Source organism: Neocloeon triangulifer, unplaced genomic scaffold (genome assembly GCF_031216515.1).
Source record: "Neocloeon triangulifer isolate White Clay Creek 2 clone unplaced genomic scaffold, ASM3121651v1 ptg000011l, whole genome shotgun sequence".
NCBI lineage: Eukaryota > Metazoa > Arthropoda > Insecta > Ephemeroptera > Baetidae > Neocloeon > Neocloeon triangulifer.
In genome coordinates this window covers 2,251,880-2,275,634 of record NW_026775553.1, presented here as the reverse complement: position 1 = coordinate 2,275,634, position 23,755 = coordinate 2,251,880, and the positions used below count along the sequence as shown (strand labels likewise).

General features: G+C 39.8%; 6 protein-coding genes across 11 annotated transcripts; 4 read left to right on the top strand and 2 right to left on the bottom strand.

Annotated features, from left to right (window-relative positions):
• Positions 1-167: 167 nt before the first annotated feature.
• Positions 168-3,724, top strand: LOC132195829 (E3 ubiquitin-protein ligase RNF168-like). The gene is made up of 8 exons (XM_059618064.1): positions 168-605; positions 676-830; positions 1,003-1,080; positions 1,317-1,512; positions 1,568-1,681; positions 1,742-1,820; positions 1,875-1,981; positions 2,035-3,724. The coding sequence occupies exons 1-8, from the start codon at positions 314-316 to the stop codon at positions 2,487-2,489; spliced, it is 1,476 nt and encodes a 491-aa protein (XP_059474047.1). The 5' UTR covers positions 168-313; the 3' UTR covers positions 2,490-3,724.
• A 601-nt stretch (positions 3,725-4,325) lies between these two features.
• LOC132195831 (heparan-sulfate 6-O-sulfotransferase 2) lies at positions 4,326-9,984 on the bottom strand. Its single transcript, XM_059618068.1, has 3 exons — positions 9,685-9,984; positions 8,918-9,623; positions 4,326-7,758 (listed from the first exon to the last, which is right to left on the bottom strand). Exons 2-3 carry the CDS (start codon positions 9,529-9,531, stop codon positions 7,107-7,109), a joined length of 1,266 nt encoding a protein of 421 aa, XP_059474051.1. The 5' UTR covers positions 9,532-9,623; positions 9,685-9,984; the 3' UTR covers positions 4,326-7,106.
• A 70-nt stretch (positions 9,985-10,054) lies between these two features.
• LOC132195834 (NADH dehydrogenase [ubiquinone] 1 alpha subcomplex subunit 2) lies at positions 10,055-11,128 on the top strand. The gene is made up of 3 exons (XM_059618071.1): positions 10,055-10,244; positions 10,310-10,416; positions 10,947-11,128. Exons 1-3 carry the CDS (start codon positions 10,156-10,158, stop codon positions 11,027-11,029), a joined length of 279 nt encoding a protein of 92 aa, XP_059474054.1. The 5' UTR covers positions 10,055-10,155; the 3' UTR covers positions 11,030-11,128.
• A 544-nt stretch (positions 11,129-11,672) lies between these two features.
• LOC132196097 (protein lingerer) lies at positions 11,673-18,809 on the top strand. Of its 6 annotated transcripts, none has more exons than XM_059618517.1 (17): positions 11,673-11,760; positions 13,003-13,189; positions 13,619-13,807; positions 13,874-14,072; positions 14,126-14,371; positions 14,427-14,897; positions 15,075-15,238; positions 15,286-15,615; positions 15,675-16,331; positions 16,408-16,534; positions 16,727-16,851; positions 16,914-17,057; positions 17,114-17,239; positions 17,292-17,579; positions 17,646-17,792; positions 17,907-17,936; positions 18,215-18,809. In XM_059618517.1, exons 2-17 carry the CDS (start codon positions 13,046-13,048, stop codon positions 18,314-18,316), a joined length of 3,489 nt encoding a protein of 1,162 aa, XP_059474500.1. In that variant the 5' UTR covers positions 11,673-11,760; positions 13,003-13,045; the 3' UTR covers positions 18,317-18,809. The 6 variants fall into 6 exon arrangements, with proteins under 6 accessions (XP_059474500.1, XP_059474499.1, XP_059474497.1 ...); XM_059618516.1 differs by having other exon boundaries at positions 16,727-16,860; positions 17,117-17,239; XM_059618514.1 differs by having other exon boundaries at positions 16,727-16,860.
• A 307-nt stretch (positions 18,810-19,116) lies between these two features.
• Positions 19,117-21,760, top strand: LOC132196101 (zinc finger protein 883-like). Its single transcript, XM_059618523.1, has 5 exons — positions 19,117-19,252; positions 19,432-19,974; positions 20,040-20,220; positions 20,289-20,526; positions 20,583-21,760. Exons 2-5 carry the CDS (start codon positions 19,462-19,464, stop codon positions 21,511-21,513), a joined length of 1,863 nt encoding a protein of 620 aa, XP_059474506.1. The 5' UTR covers positions 19,117-19,252; positions 19,432-19,461; the 3' UTR covers positions 21,514-21,760.
• On the bottom strand, positions 21,612-23,671 carry LOC132196102 (alpha-(1,3)-fucosyltransferase 10). Its single transcript, XM_059618524.1, has 6 exons — positions 23,272-23,671; positions 23,068-23,210; positions 22,784-23,006; positions 22,542-22,731; positions 22,313-22,487; positions 21,612-22,250 (listed from the first exon to the last, which is right to left on the bottom strand). The coding sequence occupies exons 1-6, from the start codon at positions 23,405-23,407 to the stop codon at positions 21,741-21,743; spliced, it is 1,377 nt and encodes a 458-aa protein (XP_059474507.1). The 5' UTR covers positions 23,408-23,671; the 3' UTR covers positions 21,612-21,740.
• Between the last annotated feature and the right edge of the window lie 84 nt (positions 23,672-23,755).

Genomic DNA, 23,755 nt, shown 5'->3' with positions numbered 1-23,755 from the left:
GGTGGCGCCCCAAGCGTCACAAACCGAAAGCAGCCGCGAACAACGAAAAGTAAGGCCATCCTCCATCCTAATGCGGGGCTTTAATTCCGTATTCCGAGTGTTCCGTGCGCTCCGTTCCGTGTGTTTGTGGCGCTGTTGCTGCTGCTGGTGCTTGACGGATGTTTATCAATCAGACAGCCCGAGAGTGAGCGCAAGAGTGAGCGAGCGAGAGAGCCCCAGCTGGAGGGAAAACTCCGTAGTGACGTTTGGCTTGGCGAATTTAGTATAATTTTGCAAATCGACGGGGCCCGTATGCGTCGGAGAGGGCTGCACGATGTTTAAGAATCTCAGCTTGGAGAAACTGATCTGCCCGATCTGCCGAGGCATCCTGGTCGAGCCCGTGACGCTGCCTTGCAAACATGCGTTGTGCCTTGAGTGCTTCGATGGCTCCATGGAAATGGCCAACCTCACTTGCCCGATGTGTCGGAAAAGAGTCGGCGCGTGGTTGCGCAAGGAAAGGAAAGAAGGCAGCCTGGTGAACGCCAAACTCTGGGAGCACATCCAGCGAAACTACGCCGAATACGTTGCTATGAAACAAAAAGGCGAAGACGATTGTCTGGAAGATGGTGAGCGCGTATAATAATATTCAGCCTTGCACGTACACTTAACCTTGGCGACCTTGTTCCTTGTTTGCAGTGCTCGAGGGATCGGCGCCCGCACCTGTCAAAATCTGCGAGCCGGGCGAGATTCGCAAGGAGTTCGAGTCCACGCAGGCCAAATTGGACGACGAAATGCGTGCCAAGCAGGAAGCTGAGGAAAAAGCGTCTGCCGAACTCATCAAGCAACTGCGGGTGAGTTTGCTCGCATCCACGGCCACTTATTTCCGCAAACTTGTGCTATTGATTTAATTTTGTTTCACAATCATTGGTACACATACTGCGTCATTAGTTGAACGGCCCACGAGGTTATCCGTGGTCCAGGTGGGAATTAAAATCAGTTGTTTCATTTTAAATTTTCTTTTAGGAGGAGGAAGACTTAGTGAAGAAGAGAGAGGACGAAGACGAAAGACTGGCCAGAGAGCTACAGTCTCAGATTGAGCTGGTGAGGAGGATTTTAATTTAAATAAGATAGACTTGATATCCCTGAGCCAAATATTTTAGTTATTTCTGAAATCTGGGAGTTTTTTTATATGTATTTTGGTTCTGTTGCAAAATCCATTCATCATTATTCTTAAAATAATAATTTAAGGAGTTAAAATCTATTCTCAATTATAAGACTTTGTCAACGTCCAATTATTGCAGGTTAATGACTTTTTTTTACAAATTTTATCTTTGCAGGAAATCAACGGATCAAATAGCAGATTGGAGCCAATGGAAGTGAACGGAGAGCAGCAAAAAACAGATGACAAAGAAAACAAGTTGGGTGCTTTTGCGTCCTCGGTTCGAGGCCCCCTGGATGTTTTCTTTTCGAAAGTAAAGCCCCTGCAGGGCAACAGTCGAAGCAACTCACCGCAGACTGATAGAAGTTTTACAGGTAGAAAGCAATGGTATCCATTTTTAACTTTGGTATTCATTTGGTTTAATTCCAGACGAAAGGGAAAGTTTGAAAATTAGCAGATGCGATAGTATCACCAACGAATTCCCACATTACGAGTTTGCACCTATTCACAGAGTTCCTCAAACTCCACCAAAGTTGTCACCAGGTTTGATAAGATTAAATAACAAAGAAAGAAGAGATCAAACTCTTTTTTTTTTTAATTTAGATGGTGCAGTGCTTCAAGTTCCACTAATTAGAGCGACGCCTGTCAAACACTTGCAGTTTGAAGAAACTCCTGCATGCAGGTTTGCATAATTACTTTAATTAAAAAGGTTTGGATTTTAATGATTCGATTTCAGCCCACCATTGGTTAGACAGTTTTCAACTCTTCACTTCTTTGAAAAGCGAGAGTCTTCAACTCCTAAAAACTACTTCAAACCACATTCTTCGTTCTCAGCTTTCAAAGGTATCGTTTGTTAAAATAATAAAACTGAATTTGCTGACTTTTTCCCCACTCAGGCTACCAACCAAAGGCAGTCAAACGGGAGTTGTGCCCTTCGAGTTCTTTCATTCACAACAAAGTGCGGCGGGTCGGAGAGTCGACCGAGGAGGAGATGAATTTGGTGGGCGACGACTACAGTTTTGACCGCGGCTCCAACTCGCCCGACCCTTTCGCACTTAGTGACGACGACGATTCCGTTGACGGAATTTTATCGAAAAACAAAAGGTCGGACAGCCTAAATTACTCTAAGTACCTGAGTACTTTGGAACAGGAGAGACAAGATGCCCTGATGGCAAAACAGCTTCAGGACGAGCTTGACGAGGAGGTCAAAGCGCACACGTCGTATCAATTGAGGACCAGGTCTTTGGACAAGAAGGTTGCTCAGAGGGGCAAGGGTGGCCGCAGCAGTGGCAATCAGCCGACCCTGAGAGAAACGCTGAGAAGGGCGGCTGCAAATAAATCCACAAACTAGTTGCAATCTTCCTCGAGGTCGAAAATCAACTATTACAACACACTAATTTTTCAAAAGTTTCTCCATGTTGAATAAGTGTACCAAACCCGTTGTATAAAAGTAGCTCTTTAGACTTTTAGATATATACCCTTTACTACTATTACTATGATAAAGAGCAATCATTTTTGTACAAGCATCTAAACAAATTCAACATAAAAGATAACGAGGATAAAAATAAGATATACCATGATTTTCCAAGAGCACCTTGTATATAGCCAATATGTCGTAGAGATAAGAGAATAACGAAAGCAACTTACATGGTATAATTATTATTTCCTTTTCTTGGATAAGACAAGTGATTTTTGGCATTTTTGTTCTCATTGAGAAGCGATCGTGCAAATTAGTATTTAGTCCTCCGAGTCCACAATTTCTCTGAAAATAATATACTTGTCGAAAGGAATGAATGAAATTTATTCATCACTCAAGTAAATGCCAGAATAATGATATCACAAACCACATTTTCTGTGTGCAAGGCATTGCTGTCATTTTTTTATTGTAAATTTTTGAAATATAACATCTGCTTCTCTCCTCACAAATTTTATTTGAAAAGACATTTTTTTTATCACGTCTAATTAAGTATAATGGCAATTTATAATCACTTTTTCACACACACACACACAAATGCCTATTGCGTTGTATCAAAACTTAGAAATTGTTCCGACATTTCAGTTGTGGTGGAAAATTTAAATTGACAAATCAAATTCTCGAGTGTCCGCTTTTTGGGCTCTTACAAACGATAAGCATTTTCTAATTCCATTGTTAATTTTTAAGTGGTGAATCCAAGCTCTTCTTACTTAGGAAACTGTGCGTCGCGCGTGTGTAAATTAAGCAATTGATTAATTTTGATTTTGTTACGATAATAATCTAGTGACAAATATTACTCGTAAACTCCGCACGGAGGTCTGTTATTTTTGATCGAAATATTCAGTACAAACAACTGTTATACTTTGTTGATTGAGAAGCTCTGCTGCATCAAATTTATTTTGTATCTCTGAATGAAAAGTGCCTTATGATGCTGCGCACATTATGTTGAAGAAGACGAAGCTGTAAAGTTAAGTTGACACAATTTATTCTGTATAAAAATTGACATTTTTTAATGGAAGGAAAGAATTGTGTACATAATGTTGTGGGAAATGTGCCATGAAAGCAAGCTCTGTAACAAAATATGTATAAATAAATTCATAGAATGTAAAATGAAATATGTTAACTCTTTTTTTCCTATGTTGCTCAATCCCTGAACGTCCCAGCTCACATTTCAATTCCAAGCAAGTAGTAAGGAAGTGGTCGATGAATGTTCCATTCTATGCTAATAAGTCACCACTGAAGTTGAGCAGCTTCCAAACATATGCAGTTTTGGGGGACATCGAATGAAGGTCAAAAAGCCATGTATACTATTAATCACTGTGTTGACAAGGAACTCGCAGGAATGATTGAGTTCGAGCATATTTATTTAAAGATAGACTTTTTATGGGTGTCTTTATAATGTTTATTATTATAATTATCAATTGGCGGCTGCAAGAACTCCAGTAAAGGAACAACAATATTAAAATGAATATGTAGTTTGCAGATCAAAGGAGTTGATCAAAACCTTCTCAAATGGCACCAGCGATCAATAACTAATTTAAATTGAAGCCTCAATATAATAATCTGCCTAATATAAAAATTCATATCAATCTTAAAATTTACTTAGTCATTTTATAGGCAATTCAATTGTGAAGGGAAAAAATATAATATTGTTGCAAACTATATTATTGGGTTTGTCAGGGTTTGTATAACAATATCAAATTTAAACTTGAGTTTACATTTTCACGTATTATTTTTATTATTCATTTGGCAATATTTTGTTTATTTGTACAAATTTACACACTTCACAAATTTTTGCACAAAGGCGCAAATCGTATATTTATCATTTTTCAAGAATAACAATTAACTTGTTGCGATTTTTTCATAATTAATAGTGGGAAAAAATTATAATTAAAAGAATATACAAGACAAGCCATTATAATGAATTATCCGAAAGGTGTCTTTAAAATTTTCACTGGCTCAATTCCATCTCATTAATATTATTGAACGTAAATCACATAAATTGAAGTTTTATTTTATTATACAAATCTGTAAGTCCACGCTCTAAGAAGAAACAAAACAATTAAGTTTTATTAGACATAAAACTGACCCTGTTTTCACCCTTTTAATTTACGGCTCTGCAACAAGGAAGAAAACCGTCCGGCAGAGACAATAATTTCTAACGCTTCTCATGTTACAGAATTACAGATTAACTGTGCGATTTTCCTTCCTATTGAGGAAAACGGAGATATGGAAGATTCCAGCACTTCATTCATTGCTTTAAATGATTCAATTAAAAATCGTTTTCAGCTTGAAACACATAATATTTTTTGTGTCCTTTTAACAAGTAAAACATTTAAATAGCCGGCAGGTGCGGACAAGCTTTTAATCCATCCTTTCCTTTGCAAAAGAAAACCATCCCAAAAAAACAGTAATTTTTCTCCCGCCTGGGACTCGCGAGCAATTTTCGCATTTCAAATGTGATCCTTAAAATAGAAAAATAATTGCATGATATGTAATTTTTTAGAGTAGATAAATTTGAAGATGGCTTTCCGCTGCAAATTGAGGATTCACAAAGCCTTTAAACTGGCGTGCAAGACCTCCTTCCAGCTAAAGCAAATTATTTTATTTCACAAAATATTCACAATTACATTCAATTTCAAAATAATATTGGGTTCTTCCAAGAAACTTGCGCTTTTTGCAATTTCACTAAAACAAACAATTGCAAGCGTGGCGTAATTGACATCATTCAACAAAAGTGTTGACTGAAAGAGGATAATTCTCTATAAGATGGGATGATTTAAAAAAAATAACTAAACAAAAATAGAGCAGCAAGCAGAAATTGTTGGATTTGATTGAGGTTGAAGATAATGAATATATTAAAATTAAACATAAACTATTTTTACTATGGAAACCACCTAAAATTATTGTAAGTTGTTTTTATTTGGATTTAAATTTTAAAACTATGAAAGGAAAAATTTAAATTTGATTTTTTATGCTCCTTTTTTCAATGCAATTAAATGTAAGAAGAAATAACAAACAAGAACCTCCATGTGCACTTGAGAAACAAAGATTACCATTATAAAGTCGCACAATGCAATGCGTGTCTGGGGTTTTTTTTAAAATGACGCATATATTATATGAGCTTTATTACTTCATGTCATCCTATAAAAAGACGACTCTCCCTATTATGTTGATAAACGTTAAAATAAAAAATTCATATAATTCTCTATAGTCTTAGCACGCAAAGGCTAACTGTAATTATTAATAATTTGTAACACCTAGAGTGAAATAGGAGCTAGTTGGAGGAAACACTACAATCACTGACTACACTTTAATGGAGCTGCTTTGACAATTAAAATAAAAACTTTTTCTTGTAACACATTGTAAATCATCAAAGAAATTGTAGGAGTTGCCATTTTTTTAATGCAGAATATTACATATTGCAGTTTATTAATTAACATTGGGTTAAAGCGCGCGGTGCTGCAAAGTTCACCACTATTTCTGAAGCAGTTAGTACAAAAGTAATAATAAAATAAAGTAAAAAAAGTACAAAGTAGTATCTTAAATTAATATTCAGCTTGATTAGATCACTAAACTTGTGTGCAAACTTTAAATAATTAATTGTTGTTGCATAAAAACAGTATTTTTTTTCCATTACTTTGGTTAATGATTTTATTTAGATATCAAAGGAAGAACCACAATTTTAAAATTATAAAAATATAGGGTTATTTCTCTTCATTATTTATTAAGTTGATAAATTTTTTTCGATTTTATAGCTTTCGGCAATCAGCCATAATGATTGAAATTAGGCAAGAATCCACCCAGCTTAAAGAAAATATTTAAAAAGAGATTGTCATTTTATAATACAATTAAGTTCAATTTAAAAATAAATCACTCGATTAGTATCTAAGCTGCCGAATGATATAATTGCTTAAGTATTAAATTCTACTGATGTTGTTATGTCATAGGCGTCATTTTTGTAAGTCATGTTTTTTACAATTTTTGAAGTTCTACAAATTGCAAGCCATTTGTCTCCAAGCAACACGCACTGCGCGCATCTTTCAGGGGCAACTATTGGAGAAGAGAGACATAAAACCAAGTGGTATACTTTGAGAATGGCCACGTTTTGGATCAGTTAGGGGTTTCTTTTGGATGAGATCAGTTTTTTGTTTAAACTTTACAATCACAGCTGACATTCGATTTCATTTTCAACTCGTGCGAAAAAATAACCTTGCTCTTGGTAAACGGGGAAAATATTTTCTTCAAATGTCTCTATTCGTTTTTAGCCACGATTCTCTCAGCCCTAACATTTTAAATAACAACACTGGAATTAATTTAGTCTTGCTTGGTAATGCCAACATTAAAAAATATCACGCAACAAACCACCGTTTTTTTATTACAAAGGTGGTGGTTTTTCTGCTAAAACACATAGTGGTGCGTACTTCTTGTCTGTCCATTGGAGCAACAGGTCTTTACAAATAATAGGAGATTTTTGGGGGCAAATTCAAGAATTCATTTCTGGAGGCGGTCCCAGTTGAAGTCTTGGCCGGGAATTTCGCCCAAGTGCGAGAAGCGCTCTCGGAAATGGGCGTCCTTGGCCCTGAGCCGGTGGAACCTGCGGTACATGAGCTCTTTGGCAAAGTCGTACAACTCAATGTCGAGGGCGTTGGCCTTTTTGATGAGCGCCAACTGCTGCTCGGAGAGCTCGTTCATGGTGGCGCCGGACACCGTGGCGTTGTGTTGCTCGAACGGAATCGAAAAGCGCAGGTTGAACGTCTCCTCGAACACGTACTGACTGACCTTCTGGTACTCGGTGAGCCCGAAGAAGGCCATCGACGCCAGGTTGCGCTTGGCCGAGGTCAGCAGCACCGTGTTGCGCTGCTCCTCGGGCAGGTACGTCCGGTTGTAGCAGCCGACGAGCGCCAGGTCGGCCAACATGCGCGTCTGCCGGTTCGCGCCCAGGTTGAAGGGACACGCGAGGAACTGGCTCAGGTCGACGCCCTGCCACGTCTCGCCAGGGTAGCACCTGGGCAGCTCCTCCTCGGTGGCCTCGTGGCCGCCGCACCAGTGCCGCGCGTTCCGCCAAGTGGCGCCGCGCTGCACGTGTCGGTACTCGGACAGGAAGCGACTCACAGGGTCGCGCAAAAGGGTGATGTAGAAGTACCTGAAAAAGACGGAAAGAGCTCGGATGAAACATTAAGCATTTAGCTGAATATTACTGCTACAAATTATATTTATGCATCTGATTTGGGTAAATTTTCGTTACTTATGACAATTCATTTCTTAATTCTCAAAATAAAGTTTAAAAAAATGTGAAAAATTCAGGTTTTTTTTTACTACTGCAAATTTTTCTAAGAAAAACTTTAAAAGATGTTATTCTTAAATTTTAATATGTTGTTTCTACATGTTAAAGTGATCCAAGAAAAAAATTGCAGAAAAATCGAAGGTGGCTTATTTTTGCTAGAATTTATTTTTGTATTGTGTGACGACCTTGACATCCAAACTTATTTAGTTAAGTTGAAGAGGAAGTAAAAAGAAAATTTTTGTTCCAGCCAAATTTCTGTATCTCAAATTGAACCAGAGATATTCAATTTTTATGTTAAAACCACAGTTGCGTTTTTCCAGAAACTGTTTTAATTTTTTATGGAATTTTTTTCCACGCCTCAATCTTTCAAATGATGTGTAAATTTCAACTGATTTTTTGTAGAGAAATCCACGACACTTTTCAGATCATTCAAAACAAAGTGTGGCCGTTTAAAAAAAAATATAATTTCTAAAATGAGTAAAATTTTAAGTTTTGAGATATTTGATCGTATTTTATTATATAAAATATTCTGCAATTAAATGTAGGGCAGTTGATTTACAAATAATTTGAAAATTTTGACGAGAATGAAAATGGCATGGTACGTCGTTTTCAATACTCTTGGCCTTTGATCAAGGCCAATGGATGGACTTTGACCAAGAAAAATGGTTACCAAAGCAGAAAGATTGTTCCCCTATCATTAGAAAATAAAAAATAAAAAATAGTCAGCTCTTTCCTTGTAGATGAATTTGAGCTCAGAGTTGGTTAAATTAATTTGGCAAAATGCAGAGGAAAAATTATGACTCAATGTAAATATTATGCCTAGTGCGATAACTATCTTGGCTGGCAAATGTGTGAATTGACAAAACAAAGATGAGATTAAAATTCTTCGAGTATGCAGATAATAAATTTTATAACATCTTACAAAAAGTGAACAAAACTTGCAAAACAAAACTGCCTATCGTGTAATTATTTATTTTTATGATTAAAAAAAAATTGTATGTTGTAAAAAATTCCTCACCTTCTCTTGACGGTTCCACCCTCGTTTTTGTCCAACTCGGAGTCGACACAATTGGTCAGTTCAGTCCAGTCGGCATGCAGACCGCACTTCCAGCCCGTCGAGTATCGACTGAAGAGCCAATTTTCGGTGCTGTTTGGCCGGAAGCAGTAGCACCGCTTCCTCTTTCGGTGGCAGGTGCACGGCCTCTTGAGGTCAAGGTCGCGCACCAGGTGCTTGCCGAAGGACGTGCCCCCCGTTTTCTGGATGTGCAGGAAGACCATGACGTCGTGTCCGTTCATGTCAAAATTCTCGTTGAGCACCTCGTCGTAGCTGAGACTCTGACCTTTGGACAGGGGTTGGCCCAGGCTGTCGGCCACCGAGTCGGCCCACGCGTTCAGGTCGGCCGGCGACCTGCTGCCGGAGGACAGGGCGCACACCTGGTCCGGACAAAAGTAGCCCAGGTAGATGATGCCGGAGACGGCGAGGGCGAAACACACCATGGTGATGCCGCGCAACTTGCTCTTGGCCCTGGTTTCCATTTTGATCTCGTAGGTGAGAGACTCTCGCACCACTAGGGACGCCAGTTCGCTTTCGAACACTTGCACTTCGACATTGTTCAGCTGCTTCTTGGCCATTGCTTGGAAGCTGCCGCCGTCGTCGCTACATGCTGACCTCGTCTAGCCTTTTCACGAGCCAGCCTTTGGAAAGAGGCGCCGCCGCGATGTCACTGTAAACAATTTACGATATAAACAACAAACTTATAAACAACGCACATGTCCAGAGCATACAACTGGCTGCTGCATCTGTCGCCCGCTCCAGTACGTGTTTGCTCCTAGCAAAAGCTGCCTTCGTCACTTTTTAGTGTTTTTTGCCGAGGCGGCGAGACTTTGATGAATTATATTTGACCGACCGCGGCCTTCGACGCTAACAAAATTAAACACAAACGAGTTCCACTGTCCTCGTAATAATAAATCTTACGCTCAGTTTTCTTATACTCGGATATCTTCTCAACACTTTGTCTTTGTGTGCTTAAAATAAATCTCTTCTTCTCTTTTCATCTTGGATTCTCTCCTTCTATTTTTCCCCTCCTCCCTCCTCTTTATCAAGGAGAAAAGGAGAAATCCAGACTGACGTTGCCTGCCATCTAGTGGCGCATCAGGAAGCAAGAAGGGGGCGTGTTCATACAGGCGAAAAATTGATTGAAATTTTCTTTCAGCCGTCTGGCAGAAATTATATATTTATTGTTAAATTGCACAGAAATGGCTGGACGAGCGCTTAAATTCGGCTCGGCCCTGAAGGAGTTGAGGATCCACTTGTGCCAGAAGTCTGAACAGAGTCGCGGAGCGAGGTGAAGAGCTCAATTATTAATGAATTTCTGATCATATTGGTCTGATCATGTTTTCATATTTTTAGGGAATTCGTCGAAAAACACTACACCGAACTGAAGAAGTCGAATCCACGTTTCCCAATCTTGATCAGAGAATGCAGTGGTGTCCAGCCCCGTGTTTATGCCAGATATGGTACGTAGCAATCAACAATTTTTCCAGATTTTTTTTTCAATTTTATTTGCCTGAGAAGTTCGGTATTAGCTGTTTGTATTATTTCCCTTGTTACAACCAATCCATTTGTAATTTTTGGCCACAGAAATAGAAGATTTAATTATTTACGTAGACGAGATACTCATTTCTTAATGTTCAAGAATTGCATCAAAGTTTAATAAATATTTATAAAAATTAATTGCACAAAATTGATTAATCAGTGAAAAAAAAAACTAATTTTGTTTTTAACTTTTTTATTTAACTTACTAACAAATAATAGTTTTTTTCTAACATCTATGTAATTAAAATTAAAAAATATCATTATTATTGCAGCTTATTATTGAACTGTAACTGGAATTTTGTACAAACAAATTAATATTCAGAATAGACATATAAAAAAAAGTAGAATAAAACAACAAAGTCTGCTTTAATCTTCAATATTCGTCGTTGCCTGCAATTATCTACCTGGACATGCAATTTATTTTGATGATTAAACCTTTTGAAAATTGCAGATCTTGGAAAGGAGAGCAGCGTTTCTCTGAATAATCTTGGAGCCGATGACATCTTCAAGCAAATCGAAAAGTTAGCAAAATGAGGCAGCCTTGAGGGTTATTGTTATTTTGTAAATAAAAGTTAGACAAAAGCACATGAAATTATCTATTAGAAGAAATAAAATTATGACCTAAAAATACAATATTTAAGTTTAAAATTTTATTCCAGCATGACGATTAATTTTATTTTTTAATTGTTTCATACAGACGTTCCTTTTATTCATCATCAGAATTTTATATTTGTTGTTGATCTTTGATACAGCAGAATAAATCACGTTTATGATTAAAGAGAAAACATTTTTGAGAATTTTATATTCTAAGTTCGTTTCAAATATTTATCACTAGCTCACTGAAATAGGGACTTGCTTAATTAAAATAATAAATTATAAAATCTTTCTTTTGAAGCCATGCAGACATTTATTTTTAAATTGTCATTTCTCAATATTTTTTTAATTTCCTAAGAATAAATATTGCAGAATTTTGGTTTTGTGGAATCTTTTTAATTTTTCAAATTCATCTAGCTCTTTTTCTTCTTAATTTTTAATCGATTGCATTTGATGGAAGGTATCTGAAATATTTGTAAAATTTATCTATAATTAAATTATTTTTTATTCCCATTTTTTTTGGTAACTTCCTAAACTTCCCTCCTAAAAATTCAAATGGTTTATGACGTCAATAAAAGTTGGCTGCGCCACGCATGCGCACAGAGGGCAGACTCGGCGCCGTCGTGAATTCGTGATCACGTGACCGACAGCTTTTTGAGCGCATTTTCCAGGTAAGGTGCATCGCGGTTTTGGTCGTTATTCGCCCTTTAAATATTTGCGAGTTGCAATTATCTGTTTGGAAAACATTTCGGGGATGTTCCGGCGCTCAGAAGCGCCGACACTGGTGCGTAAAATCTGTTTTGCGGGGCCGAACGAGCATTGTTATCGTTGGATGGATGTCATAGAGTTTGTCTCTTTCAAAGATGGAAATGGCGTCTCCCCCACATGGCTAAAAACCCGGCGCTTCACTTGATTTTCCGAATCAGTTTCGCCCTTCAAGCCCACTTTTCCGCCTCACTTTCTCGCTGCCTCTCCGATTTTCTCAGAAATTTCGCTCGTCGACTCGAATTTCCTCGCTAATTTCCACCCGACGACGATTGTTTATGTTAGTCATGGCCGGCGCAGAGGAGGAAGAGGCGCTTGTAACTTGCAAAGTTTTTTTCCTCTAAAAGAACCCTGATTTACACGCGCAAATCAAGCAGTTTAGAATTTCTCACTTATCGCAATGAGGGTCCTTCGAGAAATCCATCATTGCTCTGAAAATGATGCAACCTGAGACGAAGCCAACAGGCATTAATACGACGCGGTTTTCAAGGACATCGTGGATTTCTCCGATTTCAAGCAATGTTATCACGTTAAGTGATAATGGGTGAAAAATTAAGAAATTATCTATTGCATTTTCCTCCAGATTGTAGTATTTGAGCAGTTTTTGTTAAAAAAATTATAATTTTTTTCCTTCTTAAGTTTAAGATTATAAGTCTCTTGTTGATGATCTGGTGATGTCACGCGTTGTTGAAAGTTCTCAACAACGCTGAATTGATAATTGTCTTTCTAGACAAGAATTGCAATCTCATCAAATTTCATGCAGATCGGATTCTTCTATTCCGAATTATTTGCTCTATTTTAAAGTGAAACTTAATTTCTTGCCATTCTCACAATATTAATCCATAAACATGTCCAATGGATAATTTAAACAACTAATATCTAACAAATTTAAATCAAAAGTCTTCAAATTTTTAAGGAATATGTACTTATGGGCCCATTCCAAAAGTGGCAAATCAGCCTTGTGTTGATGCTTTCTTTTTAAAATAGTTCATCTTAATTTCTGCTTGATAAGTTCCTTCTGATAAAGCTGGAAATGAATTAGATTGAATTTTTATCATCACTTTTTTAAGTTCGTTCACTTTTTGAATGAATTTTGTTTACTCTAGACTTATCAAATTACTAAAATTGCTTTATTCCTTCTGTTGCAGTACTTCTTGTAAATAGCAAGTGTACATAGAAGAATAGAGCAAGATGAGCTCTGTTAGCAGAGCCGGCCCTCGGGGCGGCAAAGGTGCTGCCAAACCATCTGCTGGCGAATCAACTCCATCAAACAAAGCACAGAAGACAGATAACACAAAGACAGACACACCAAAAACTTCAGACAACACTCCCAAGGTAACTTTTTCTATAGAAATTTTTGTTTATATTTTTTTATTTTTTATTATTATTTCCCGCATTTTAAGTGGCTAGAGCTGCAACAAGTCTGTTCAGCCTGTTGCAGCTTTAACACGGTTAGGTGTTTTATTTTGACCAAAATAAAAAAATTTTAATAAGAATGGTACGAAAATATTTTGAAAGCATGTTTTTCTCTTTGGTTATTCAAAATTAAATGACAAACTGGGAATAATATTCATAATGTCCGTGATTTGCACACCAGGGGATAAACAAAGGTCAAAATAACAAGGAGGCTCACATAGCTTCTAGTTATCGTACCAGCCAGGCCATCAAGGAGGGCAACAAGGTAACGGGGGCCAGAACTTGCTAACTAGACCAGAAGAGTTTCGGGTCTCTTGGATTGAAACTCATCAACCTTTCCTTTTTCAGGCAACTGCAGAACAAATGAGACTTGCGCAAATAATTGACACCCGATCTGAAGACCCTGACATGAAGAATAAAATCAAGCAGGTGATGGACGCCACTCGCAAGTCTGAGGACGAGGTGTGCACCGCCTTGCACGACTGTGACAACGATCTTGACAGGGCTGTCAACATGCTGCTTGAGGGCTCTGGAACTGTAATTCTTTTTTTTTTTTTTATTGCCTAAATTACTATGAAAAATATTAACTCGTGAACTATTCAGGGTGAGTGGGAAACATCTGGAAAAAAGAAGAAGACTCGCAATCAAGTAGGTGCTGTCTCGTCATCTCGCGGAGAAAAGTCTGAAGGTGCAGCCAGGGACTGCAGTGAGCCTGGGGAGTCTGCGGCCGACCGAGAACGATCTCGCACAAGGGGAGGTCCTCCCCGAATGCGGGGCCGTGGCTCATCGGACAGCAGAGGCTGTGAGTGCAATTAGATTTGTAGTGAATATTTATTTCATGTTCTTCATTTTCAGGGCGTGGAAGAGAAAACAAAGAAAATGAGAAAAACCTGCAGGAAGAGGGAACCAAGGGGGAGGCGGCAGTGAGAAGAGGTGTGGGCAGGATGTCTAACGGCCCCGGAAGATCTGGTAGAGGAGGGAGGGGTGGAGGTCGATCAGGACCTCGAACCTTCCAAGGCAGAGGAGAGAAGAGTGGCTTCCCTAAGTCCATAGAAACTTGGGATCCTAACGGGGACAACGAGCCTGAGACTAATGCCAATGGTACCTTTTTATCTAAAAAACTTGTTTCAATTGATCAAATTGCAAATGTATTCAGGTGCTGATTATGGCATGGGTGAGTGGAATGACAGCTTTCCTGTTACTGAAGACTGGGACAACGAGGAGTACACTGGTTCACTGGCTGACACAAAAGTGTTCACTCCAAGCGCGGTGGTGCAGAGGCCTTCGGCTGCAGAGGTTGTCGAGGCCATGGATCGGGAACTTGCGGCTGCGGCCAAAGGCTTGTCGGGGCCGACCAGTAGCCTTGACACAGCAGCTAGCATGCTACCTCAGTCTTTGACCTCAGCCCAGGCCAGCAAGAGTCTGACACCAGCACAATCTCAATACTTCTCTCAACTGACGCAAGCGGCCGCAGCTTCGGAAACCCTCAAGGCGGTTGTGGGCGTTGGCGGGTCTTCCAACGGACCCAAGGAACCGATCTCGTACGTCTCTGCTGTCAATTCTGGAGGCTATGCAGCAACCGCTGGCAATTATCAATCATCAAGCCCGGCATCCTACTCGGCCACGGGTATGTTGACGGATCAAAATGTTTTCCAACTGAATTCAAATGATGAAAAATACCCAAGCTACCTTAAAAACTACAATGATTACCGTTGATTATTTTGGCATTTGCCTGACACTTATATTACTATGAAATCCTTAACTAAAATAGACAAACAGGAATTCACTTGATTAAAATTTGCAGCTTCTTATTCGGCAACAGCCTATGGCGGTCAAAACCCGAGTTACAGCAGCCAAATCAAGAGTTCTTCGCAGGCGTTGCCCCATCAGCAGAAGCAAGCCTCGCAATCACAAAACCTCCAATCCAGACCAAAGGTGCAGCGACCAAGGCTGCCGCCGCCTTCCAAGGTAGATTTGTGTTGTTGCTGTCATACCCAATTTAACGTTTGTGATAGATTCCATCCTCGGCTGTGGAGATGCCTGGTGATGCAACAACAACCTCTGCGTTGGACGTACAGTTTGGAGGACTCGAGTTCGGCAGTGACTCAAACTCGTTTGAGTTTTCAAAGAATGCACCTGAGCCTACTTCCAAGTACAAAACCTCAGCTGACCTTAAACAAGGTTCCGGTGGCGCAGGGCCTCCTCTTGATCTAAGCAGCATGAGCATTAACAAGAGCCAGCAGGCCCAGGATAACATGGCTGCTTATGCAAGCTCTGCCCAGACTGCCTCTGCTAAGGACTTGGGCCAGGCCAACCTTACAGCCGTTATCTCTCACAGTCAGAAGGTAAGATGAATTTTTTGCAATAGTATTTTTCCCTATTTCAAATTAAAAATTCCTTTCAGTTGGGAGGAACTGATTCCATGACATTCCCTGCACAAGTTAACGATCATAAGGCGCAGCAACAGGTCGGATCGTCGTATCGGGCACCTGTGAGCTCAACCGGCATTGAGTCTGCCAAGTCTGACAACCTCGCTTACTCAAGCAGCACTAACTCTAGTTCCACCTACCAAAGCTCGTACCAGAAGTCCTACCAGTCCGGGTCCAGCTACCCTTCCACCGGAGGCTCGACTGGGTACTCATCGCAAGGTTCTTCGGCCCAGTACCCAAGTGGGCAGTCCCAGAACCAGTCGTACTCTAGTAGCAACCAATCTGGCTACAGTGGCAACCAATCGTTCCCCTCGTCAGGGGCGCCAACTTCGACCTACAATCAGACCAGCAGCACGAGCACATACCACCAGGCAGGTAGCGGTAACTACCAGGCGTACCCCTCTGTGGGGCAGAATGTGTCGGCTGCTTCTTCGTCCACCTACAACCAACAGTACCCTCAGAACTACATCACTTCTGGTTCCGGAACTGCATACACTGCAGCCAGCAGCACCCAATACCCTGGAAGCTACGGTAGCAATGGACCAACCACCACCACCTCATCCTTGCACAGCGCCAGTTCAGTCAGTGCCAGCAAGATAGGGTCGAGCATCTCCTCTTCAAAGGACGCTCAGGTATGTATCAAGACGGGAAAATTTTAATGCTTAGTAAAAAAAAAAAACAATCTTATCTTTATTAATTCTTTTCCAGTTTGACACCCCTAGCAGTGGTACCAATTCGAGCTCAACAATACAAGGATCTGCAGCACAGACCTCTCTTGGTCTCACTACAGGTCAGAGCAACACCGCTAGCACTAAAGTCACAAGTTCAACTGCAGGTACAATATAGATTGAAATTCTCGAATGCTTCAAACCGATGTTATGATGAAAAAACTCCAAGCTACCTTAAAAATACATTGCATGAATATTTGTGATGAAATTGGCATTTGCCTGAAAACATCAAAATTAGAATATTTGTGACAAGTTCAGATGTAGCACATTTATTAATGTAGCATTTCTCATCTACTCAGGAGTTCCGCCTACCATGCTGAGTCATCAGCAGTACATCATGGGCCAGGGTCAGGTGCCATACTTTAACATGCAGCAACCAATATACAGCTTCGATGACTTCCAACACCAAATGATGTCATCTCGGGTACCAATGGTAAGGCTACTTTGGTAAAATCTATTAATCTCAGTGTGGTTCTGAATAAATAGCAAACGCCTAGTGGCTACTACGACATCAGTAGTCTAGGACGAGACAGTGGCATGACCAGTGTGGCTTATTCAGTGTCAGGGGACGGTCGGTACACGAGAACTGACAACAATTCCAGCCCAGTTTCTTCAACACTCTCGCAACAAGTAAGAACCACGTGAATCTTTTTTGAACAAGAAATGCATAGAACTAATTTGCTCAGCAGAATCCCACCCCAACCCACCAACAGCCGATGCTCAACCCAACAACGCTGCCGCCTGGCTATGCTTACTTCTACGGAACCAACGTCGTACCTGGAAGCTTCCAATACAGCGCTCCCCTTTACCCGGTATGTCAAACCATTTGTAAATTTTCCTCGATTCTATTGGCATTTGCTTCAGATGCCAACTGCTGCCACAAATGCGCATGCAGCCTCCAACAGCACTCAGTATGCCAAGCCAGCCGGCTACACAGGCTTTGGAACTAGCTACGACAGTTTGACTGGACAGGGTGCTGCTGACTACAGCAAGAGCAGCAGTGCATACGTGTCTGCCAGCAGTCAGGGTGGACAGACTGGCAAGGGCAGCGTTGTTGGCAGCGGCGGTTCTTCGGGCTCAGCCACAGGCTCAGGATCAGACATAGCGTCCAACATGTATGGCAAGCCGCATGTCGCCCTCGGCAAAGTCAATGTAAGTAAATTGAAGATCATAGCTTATATTTTTCAATTAAATTTGTGAAATTTCTCATTATTTCAGTCTTACGATAAGCAAGGCTATTCTGCTGCACAGCCCTTCAACTTGCCGGCTTCTCAGACAGGCCAGATCGGAGCGACTGCAACAGCCCAGTTTGCTCCTCTCTTCATTCCAGCAATGCCTCAGCAGATGCATCAGCCGCTGCACCAGGTGAGACACAAAAATTACAGTTCAGTTCAATTTCCTCTCCAAATCCCCATGGAATAAGCAGCTAGGCCGACAAACACACTGTTACTTATTCGGCTATTTTTTATTTGGATTTAGATGGAGTATAGGAACCAGGCCAGACGCTCGGTAAGTGTCTGACTTGATTCCGTATTGTCCGTAACCTTAATTATTTCCATGCTACCACCTTTTGCTCACAATACATGCTCTTTAATATCTGGCTTAGAGTGTTAAGCTTTTGTTAGTCACTTCGGTCACTTAATTCATTCCCTTCTTAATAGTTCTATCTGCTTGGTTCATGGGGAACTATATCGCATTCTGAAATTCTTCAATTAAAAATTTCGCATCATCATGTTTTGCTTTTTCTGTATCGATCAAATCGTAATTGGATGTTTTCTTGCTCGCAGGATTCCGTCAGTGGTTCCGGACAGCGTTCGCAGACAAGTTCTCAGCAGAGCAAGAATAGCGTCAAGCAGGGATACAACACATCTTTCTGGCCTCAGAACTAAAATAACAGACAGACAGACAGATTCTTCTCTTCTTTCTTATTTTGTACTTGTATGTAATGGTTGCCACTCACACACATAGAGACAAGACACACATCAAAATCATCAAGATTTTTGCATTAACCAGTCCGTGCAGACTGATTTATATAGAATGATTTTTGTTATACTACAATTACGGGGCAAAGTTTGCCTTGGTTAATTAGTAGTGACAATTATTGCAAGTGAACCAAAATAAATTAATCATTTGGGGTTGCGTGCAATGTGGATATTGCTTTTGAAACGCAACGTTCGTTCAGTTAAGTTACTTATTATATGGCTTTGTGGCTGTTTATCAAATTAATCCTCACTCCCACATCCCTTAAGTTTGAAAGGATAGGGGTCACAAAGAAAGCATAAATTAATTGATGACTATGATGTGAATAGTTTTTCCTGTAGCTGGTAATTATTGTGTAAACTTAACTGTATTCTAGTATTATTAAAATCAATTTCAACTAAACTAAGCTAGAACATTTTTTATGTCATCTAAATAACAAACGATTCCTCATTTCAATTATATGCGAGAGCCACAAATCCTTTCTGTTATAATTAAATTCTTTCCACTACAGTGTGGGTACTGCGTGGTGACCATGTCTCTTTTGATATTGGGTAAGGAAACCCAACAGTTCCGCCAATTTTCACGAGTTCAAGAATTAAATGATCATTCATGATTGATTTAATTGATTTTCATTGCTTCGCTTCCCATTGGATTCATAAATTTTGAAGGTTGAGTGAAAGGCGCGCGTAGCACGCAGCCAATCAGCGATCAGTATCCGGAATTTCTTGGTTACACCCTCTTTTATGTTTACATACATGGATTTATTTTATGATTGAATTATATTTTATGTATAATCCTGGTTGGTGCGTCTTCTCATTTTTCGACCTATTTATATTGTTATTAAGGTAATTAATTTATTTATGGGCTTAAAGAAAGTCGATAAAATATGCAACCGTCTTGAAATGTTTTGATTTGAACAAATTAATAATTTATGATCATAAACTAAATTATGTACGTCATCTCGGTGTTTACGTTATAAATGTTGAGCCCTAAATCTAAGCTTATGTATAATTCAATTTTGTAGCAATCCACGCAGTCTAGCCTGAAATTTGAAATGCGGAAAAAGGTTGGAGACGTAACTGGACCTGCCTGTTCCAGCGGATTCGCCCCTCTGTACACCCCTCAAAAGCCACCACCAGCGTTGAAGAAACAGAGAGAGCACTCGATAACATGTCTCAAGTGCAAGCGAACCTTCGCCTTGACCCGCCACTACAAGAAGCACATGCAGGGCCACGAGAAGAACGACTGCAAGCTGTGCAACAAACTCTTCACCTGTCGAAAGCAACTGCAACGGCACATGCGAGAAACGCACAACGAGAGACTCGTCGACTACGTGCACCACTGCAATTTCTGCGACAAGAAGTTCACCCGCAGACACAGCCTGTACAGACACCTGCAGATGCATGCCGAGGACAAGCAGGTGTGCAACTTCTGCGGACACTTCTGCGACACCAAGGAGGAACTGGAGGCTCACATCGAGCAGACCCACGAAGAGAGTCAGATGATGTGTTGTCCGCTGTGTCACCAGACCTTTTCCAGAAAGCAGCAATACAACGCTCATTTGCAGGTGGTTATTTAATTATTTTTTTTAATCTAGATTTTAATTTTAAATTGTTTCATTTTTCTCCACAGAGTCATGAAAAGTATCAGTGCTTGACTTGCAAACAGGGGTTCTCCGCTTGGAGGGTGTTGCAAGAGCACCAGCAGAGTGGTCACCAGGTTTGCACCGAAAAGCCCAAGCACAAGTGTGGCATTTGCAATAAAAAATTCATTCGAGTCTCTGCCCTTGAGCAGCACAGCAAAAAACATTCAAGTGAGTTGGACATTCAAAATTTGATGTTGAAAACCTAATCGGAATTAAAAAATTGTGTTTCTCTTCAGTGGATAAAAAAATTAAATGCAAACCCTGCAACGAATTGTTTTCCAACCTGAGTGCCTACGAGAACCACTTGACCTTGGAGGGCCACAAATTAGCCATGGAGGCTAAAAATTGCATTCAAGAGAGCAAGTTCCAGTGTGCTGTCTGCACCAAAGGCTTCCAAAATAAAAAAGCTGTGACTTCCCATTATGACCGAGTACACAATTTGAAAGCATATGAATGCTGCACTTGTAATTACAGGTATGGCAAAACTTTTAGTAATGGTTAAGTTTTTAAACTAAATTTGATATTTTCAGAACTAAATTCAAAACGAATCTCATCCGCCACATCAAGTTGCACTTCAATGACCGCTCTTTTGTCTGCGAATTGTGCGGCTCGGCGTTTTTCAACTTATCCGCTTTGAAAGACCACCACACTTTCCTTCACTCGGAAACAAGAAATTTCGTCTGCGGCCAGTGCTTGAAAACTTTCAAAAGAGCATCCGAACTTACACGGCACATGACGAGTCACTCCAACAGTCGCCCCTATTCGTGCACATTTTGCGGAAAGACCTTCAAACGAAGCTCGCACCTAAAAAGACACCGAGAAAAATGTCACAACGAACAAAGTGTCGTGCGGACTGTTGAAAGATTTGTCAAAGATGAAAATGGGGAGTTTGTTTTGACACCTTTGGCGCGCAGCAAAAGTAAGAAGAAGCCTCAGACATCAATTCCTGACAAAACCAGTGAGCAAGCAGAACTTGTTGACGCTGACGAAAGATTCGATGACCTTTCTCCGACTCCAATTGTGTCTGATGAAGTCAGCCACTACTACATGCACCTCTCTACAGAAGGTGGCCACGACCTGACGTACATTCCGCATCAGAACGACCAGCCGATAGACCTGGAGATGCCCAAAAACTACACTTGCTCTGATTCAGTCACCCTCGATCTTGCCAAGCCCAGACATCATTTCCAGGCTGCTGAGTTTTGCAGCTCTCTAGATTCAGACACCCGCTTTCAGGATTCTGTGATGGAGGAGTTTGTTCAGAGACACCAAGCAAGGGACTCACCCCTTTACCTGGCTGACCTCAGCAGATATGGTGATTCGCAAATTTTGTTGCTGCCGGATTTTGGCAGAAATCAAGGGGACGTCCTTTTAGGCAGGGACGAGCACAACCTGTCAATACCAGTTGAATTGACTGCTGAAGACCTCCGACACCTGCAGCAACACCACTTTGGCCTGTAGCTAATTATGAACTTAGCCTTAATATACGAAAGATAAAAAATATACTCAACAGAAAATTATATCATGCTGTTATTCATTAAAATAAAAATTGCTTGTGCTTAGTTTTAGTCATATTATAATATTTTTATTTTTGATTAGTAAAAAATGTTCAATTTTAATTCATTGTTCAAATATATGTTTGATTCAAACAGATAATTTGATTAAAATTGTACTATGTTAAATACATCTTATATATTTTTAAAAGCCTTGTATTTCCTTTCACCCACAATTTCATAAAATTCCTCCTGGCTCAATCTTTCTCCGCTCTCAACTAATTCTCTTAAAAGTTGCGCTTCAAATTTGCCTTGATGCCACTGATCATACCAAAATGATTCATTCATTTCTCTCTTTTCAAGAGGAGAAACTGGCGGAGGACACTCGCAGTGCTTGACATTAACAACGTGCCAATCAACTTCTAAATTTTGATGAAGTTTTTGACAAACGAAACACTCAAACTCCTCAACTAAAGTCTTTGCATCAAAATTATTAAAGAGCCGATTTCCGACACTCCAAGTTCTTTCTTTCATAACACGAACCAAGTTTTTGTTTTCAATCTCTTCAATGCCACGTTTCTTGTGCTCCAGATATCCCATGTACTTTTCCTCATCACTGTCAAGCATTGCTATAAACTTTGCCAATGTTTCGGGTGTATCAAAATCACGAACACTTATGGCTGTTTTATCAAAAGGCATCCAATCCTATACATCAATAAACCGTTTTTATTAATAATTTTTATAAAAGCAATTGTGCTGTAAAATACCTGGAAACTAATAGAACCGTAGTATATAGGGATTGAGCCTATAATAAGAGGCCTCCACAATTTCTCAGTCAAGTAGTCCGGACACTCGGCATTCTCGATTGCAATAGAAAATTTATAACGAGCTTGAAATTTCCAAAACTCTGCGCTGTGCAAGGCCAACATCGGATCCCGAATGCTAAATACACATAATCAGTATCAAGGTTGTAATAATCTTTTTTTGTCAGCGCACCTCTCAGGAAGTTTTTTATTTTGTAAACAGGCACCATAAGAATCAACTTTGATAAATTTCATCAACTCTTTCACGTAGGTGTCTCTGTCAGTGGAAGTATCACAGTCGGATTGTATGAAGACCACAGGGGCCAGGCCCAGTTTTTGCTGGTACTCAGTTTTAGCTTTCCAAGATACGAAAAATTCGTTCCCTAAAAAATAACTTTTTTTTATTGATGTGGCCAACAGAAAAAAATTATTTACCAACAAGGTCCTCTAAACTCGTCAAATGTTGGAGTGTGAGTGGAAAACTGCTGTGCCGACTGAATGTGGCCGAAAAATTGAAAAGACTCAGTGCGTCCTTGTGCTGAAGAAGTGCAGAATTCCTCGGCGACTCCTCGTGCAGGAGAGCCCAAAGCGGTTTTTTCCCAATGGTGACCTCGGGAAGGTCCCAAGCTGCGAAACTACTTCCGTAGAAAAGAAGCGCCTTTAAAAAAAGGGATGAGATGTAATTCAAAATCAAAACTTTTAAATTTGCTACAAAATACCACTTTTGTTCCAGCATTCAAACGGATGTTTCTGTTGTTGGTAAAATAGCAGGAAGCTTCCAAATTTCCTACATTGCATTTCTTGACAATCCCATCTTCTCCAGTAAAAGGTGTCCACCACAACAGAGTAGGAATGGTGACCTCTGCAATAATTTTTCTTACTTGAATAAAAAGAGTTGATCATAAATATAAGGATATTCATACCTTCGTCCTGTTTGTTCAGACTGTTTTTGGCAGGATAAATACTGCTCAGAACATGATATAAGGCAACAAGAATCAACAACGTTGTGAATATTACAAGATACTTGATTTTCAATTTGAGAAAAATATTTCTACACATTTTGAGATCACATCAGGTTTGATTCATAATCAATTATTTAATTTAAGCTAATTTTTGACTTGGCATGACCAGCCGGCACCAATTTGTAAACAGAGTCTGCTTGAAGAATAACTATTGGTCAAATTTTACTGGAACTGACACGCCCTAACCAATAAAAAGTAGATGATGCTAAACCGTAATAAGGCCTCTTTGATAAAACAATTAAAATCCATCAGATCAAAATTTATATAACAAATGTTATTGATTAGAATTCAATAGTTCCTCTAAATTAAAGCATTTCTTTTTTAACAATTTGATTTTTCATAATATTAATAATCGTATATCTTGTAGTAAAAAATACCAATGGGA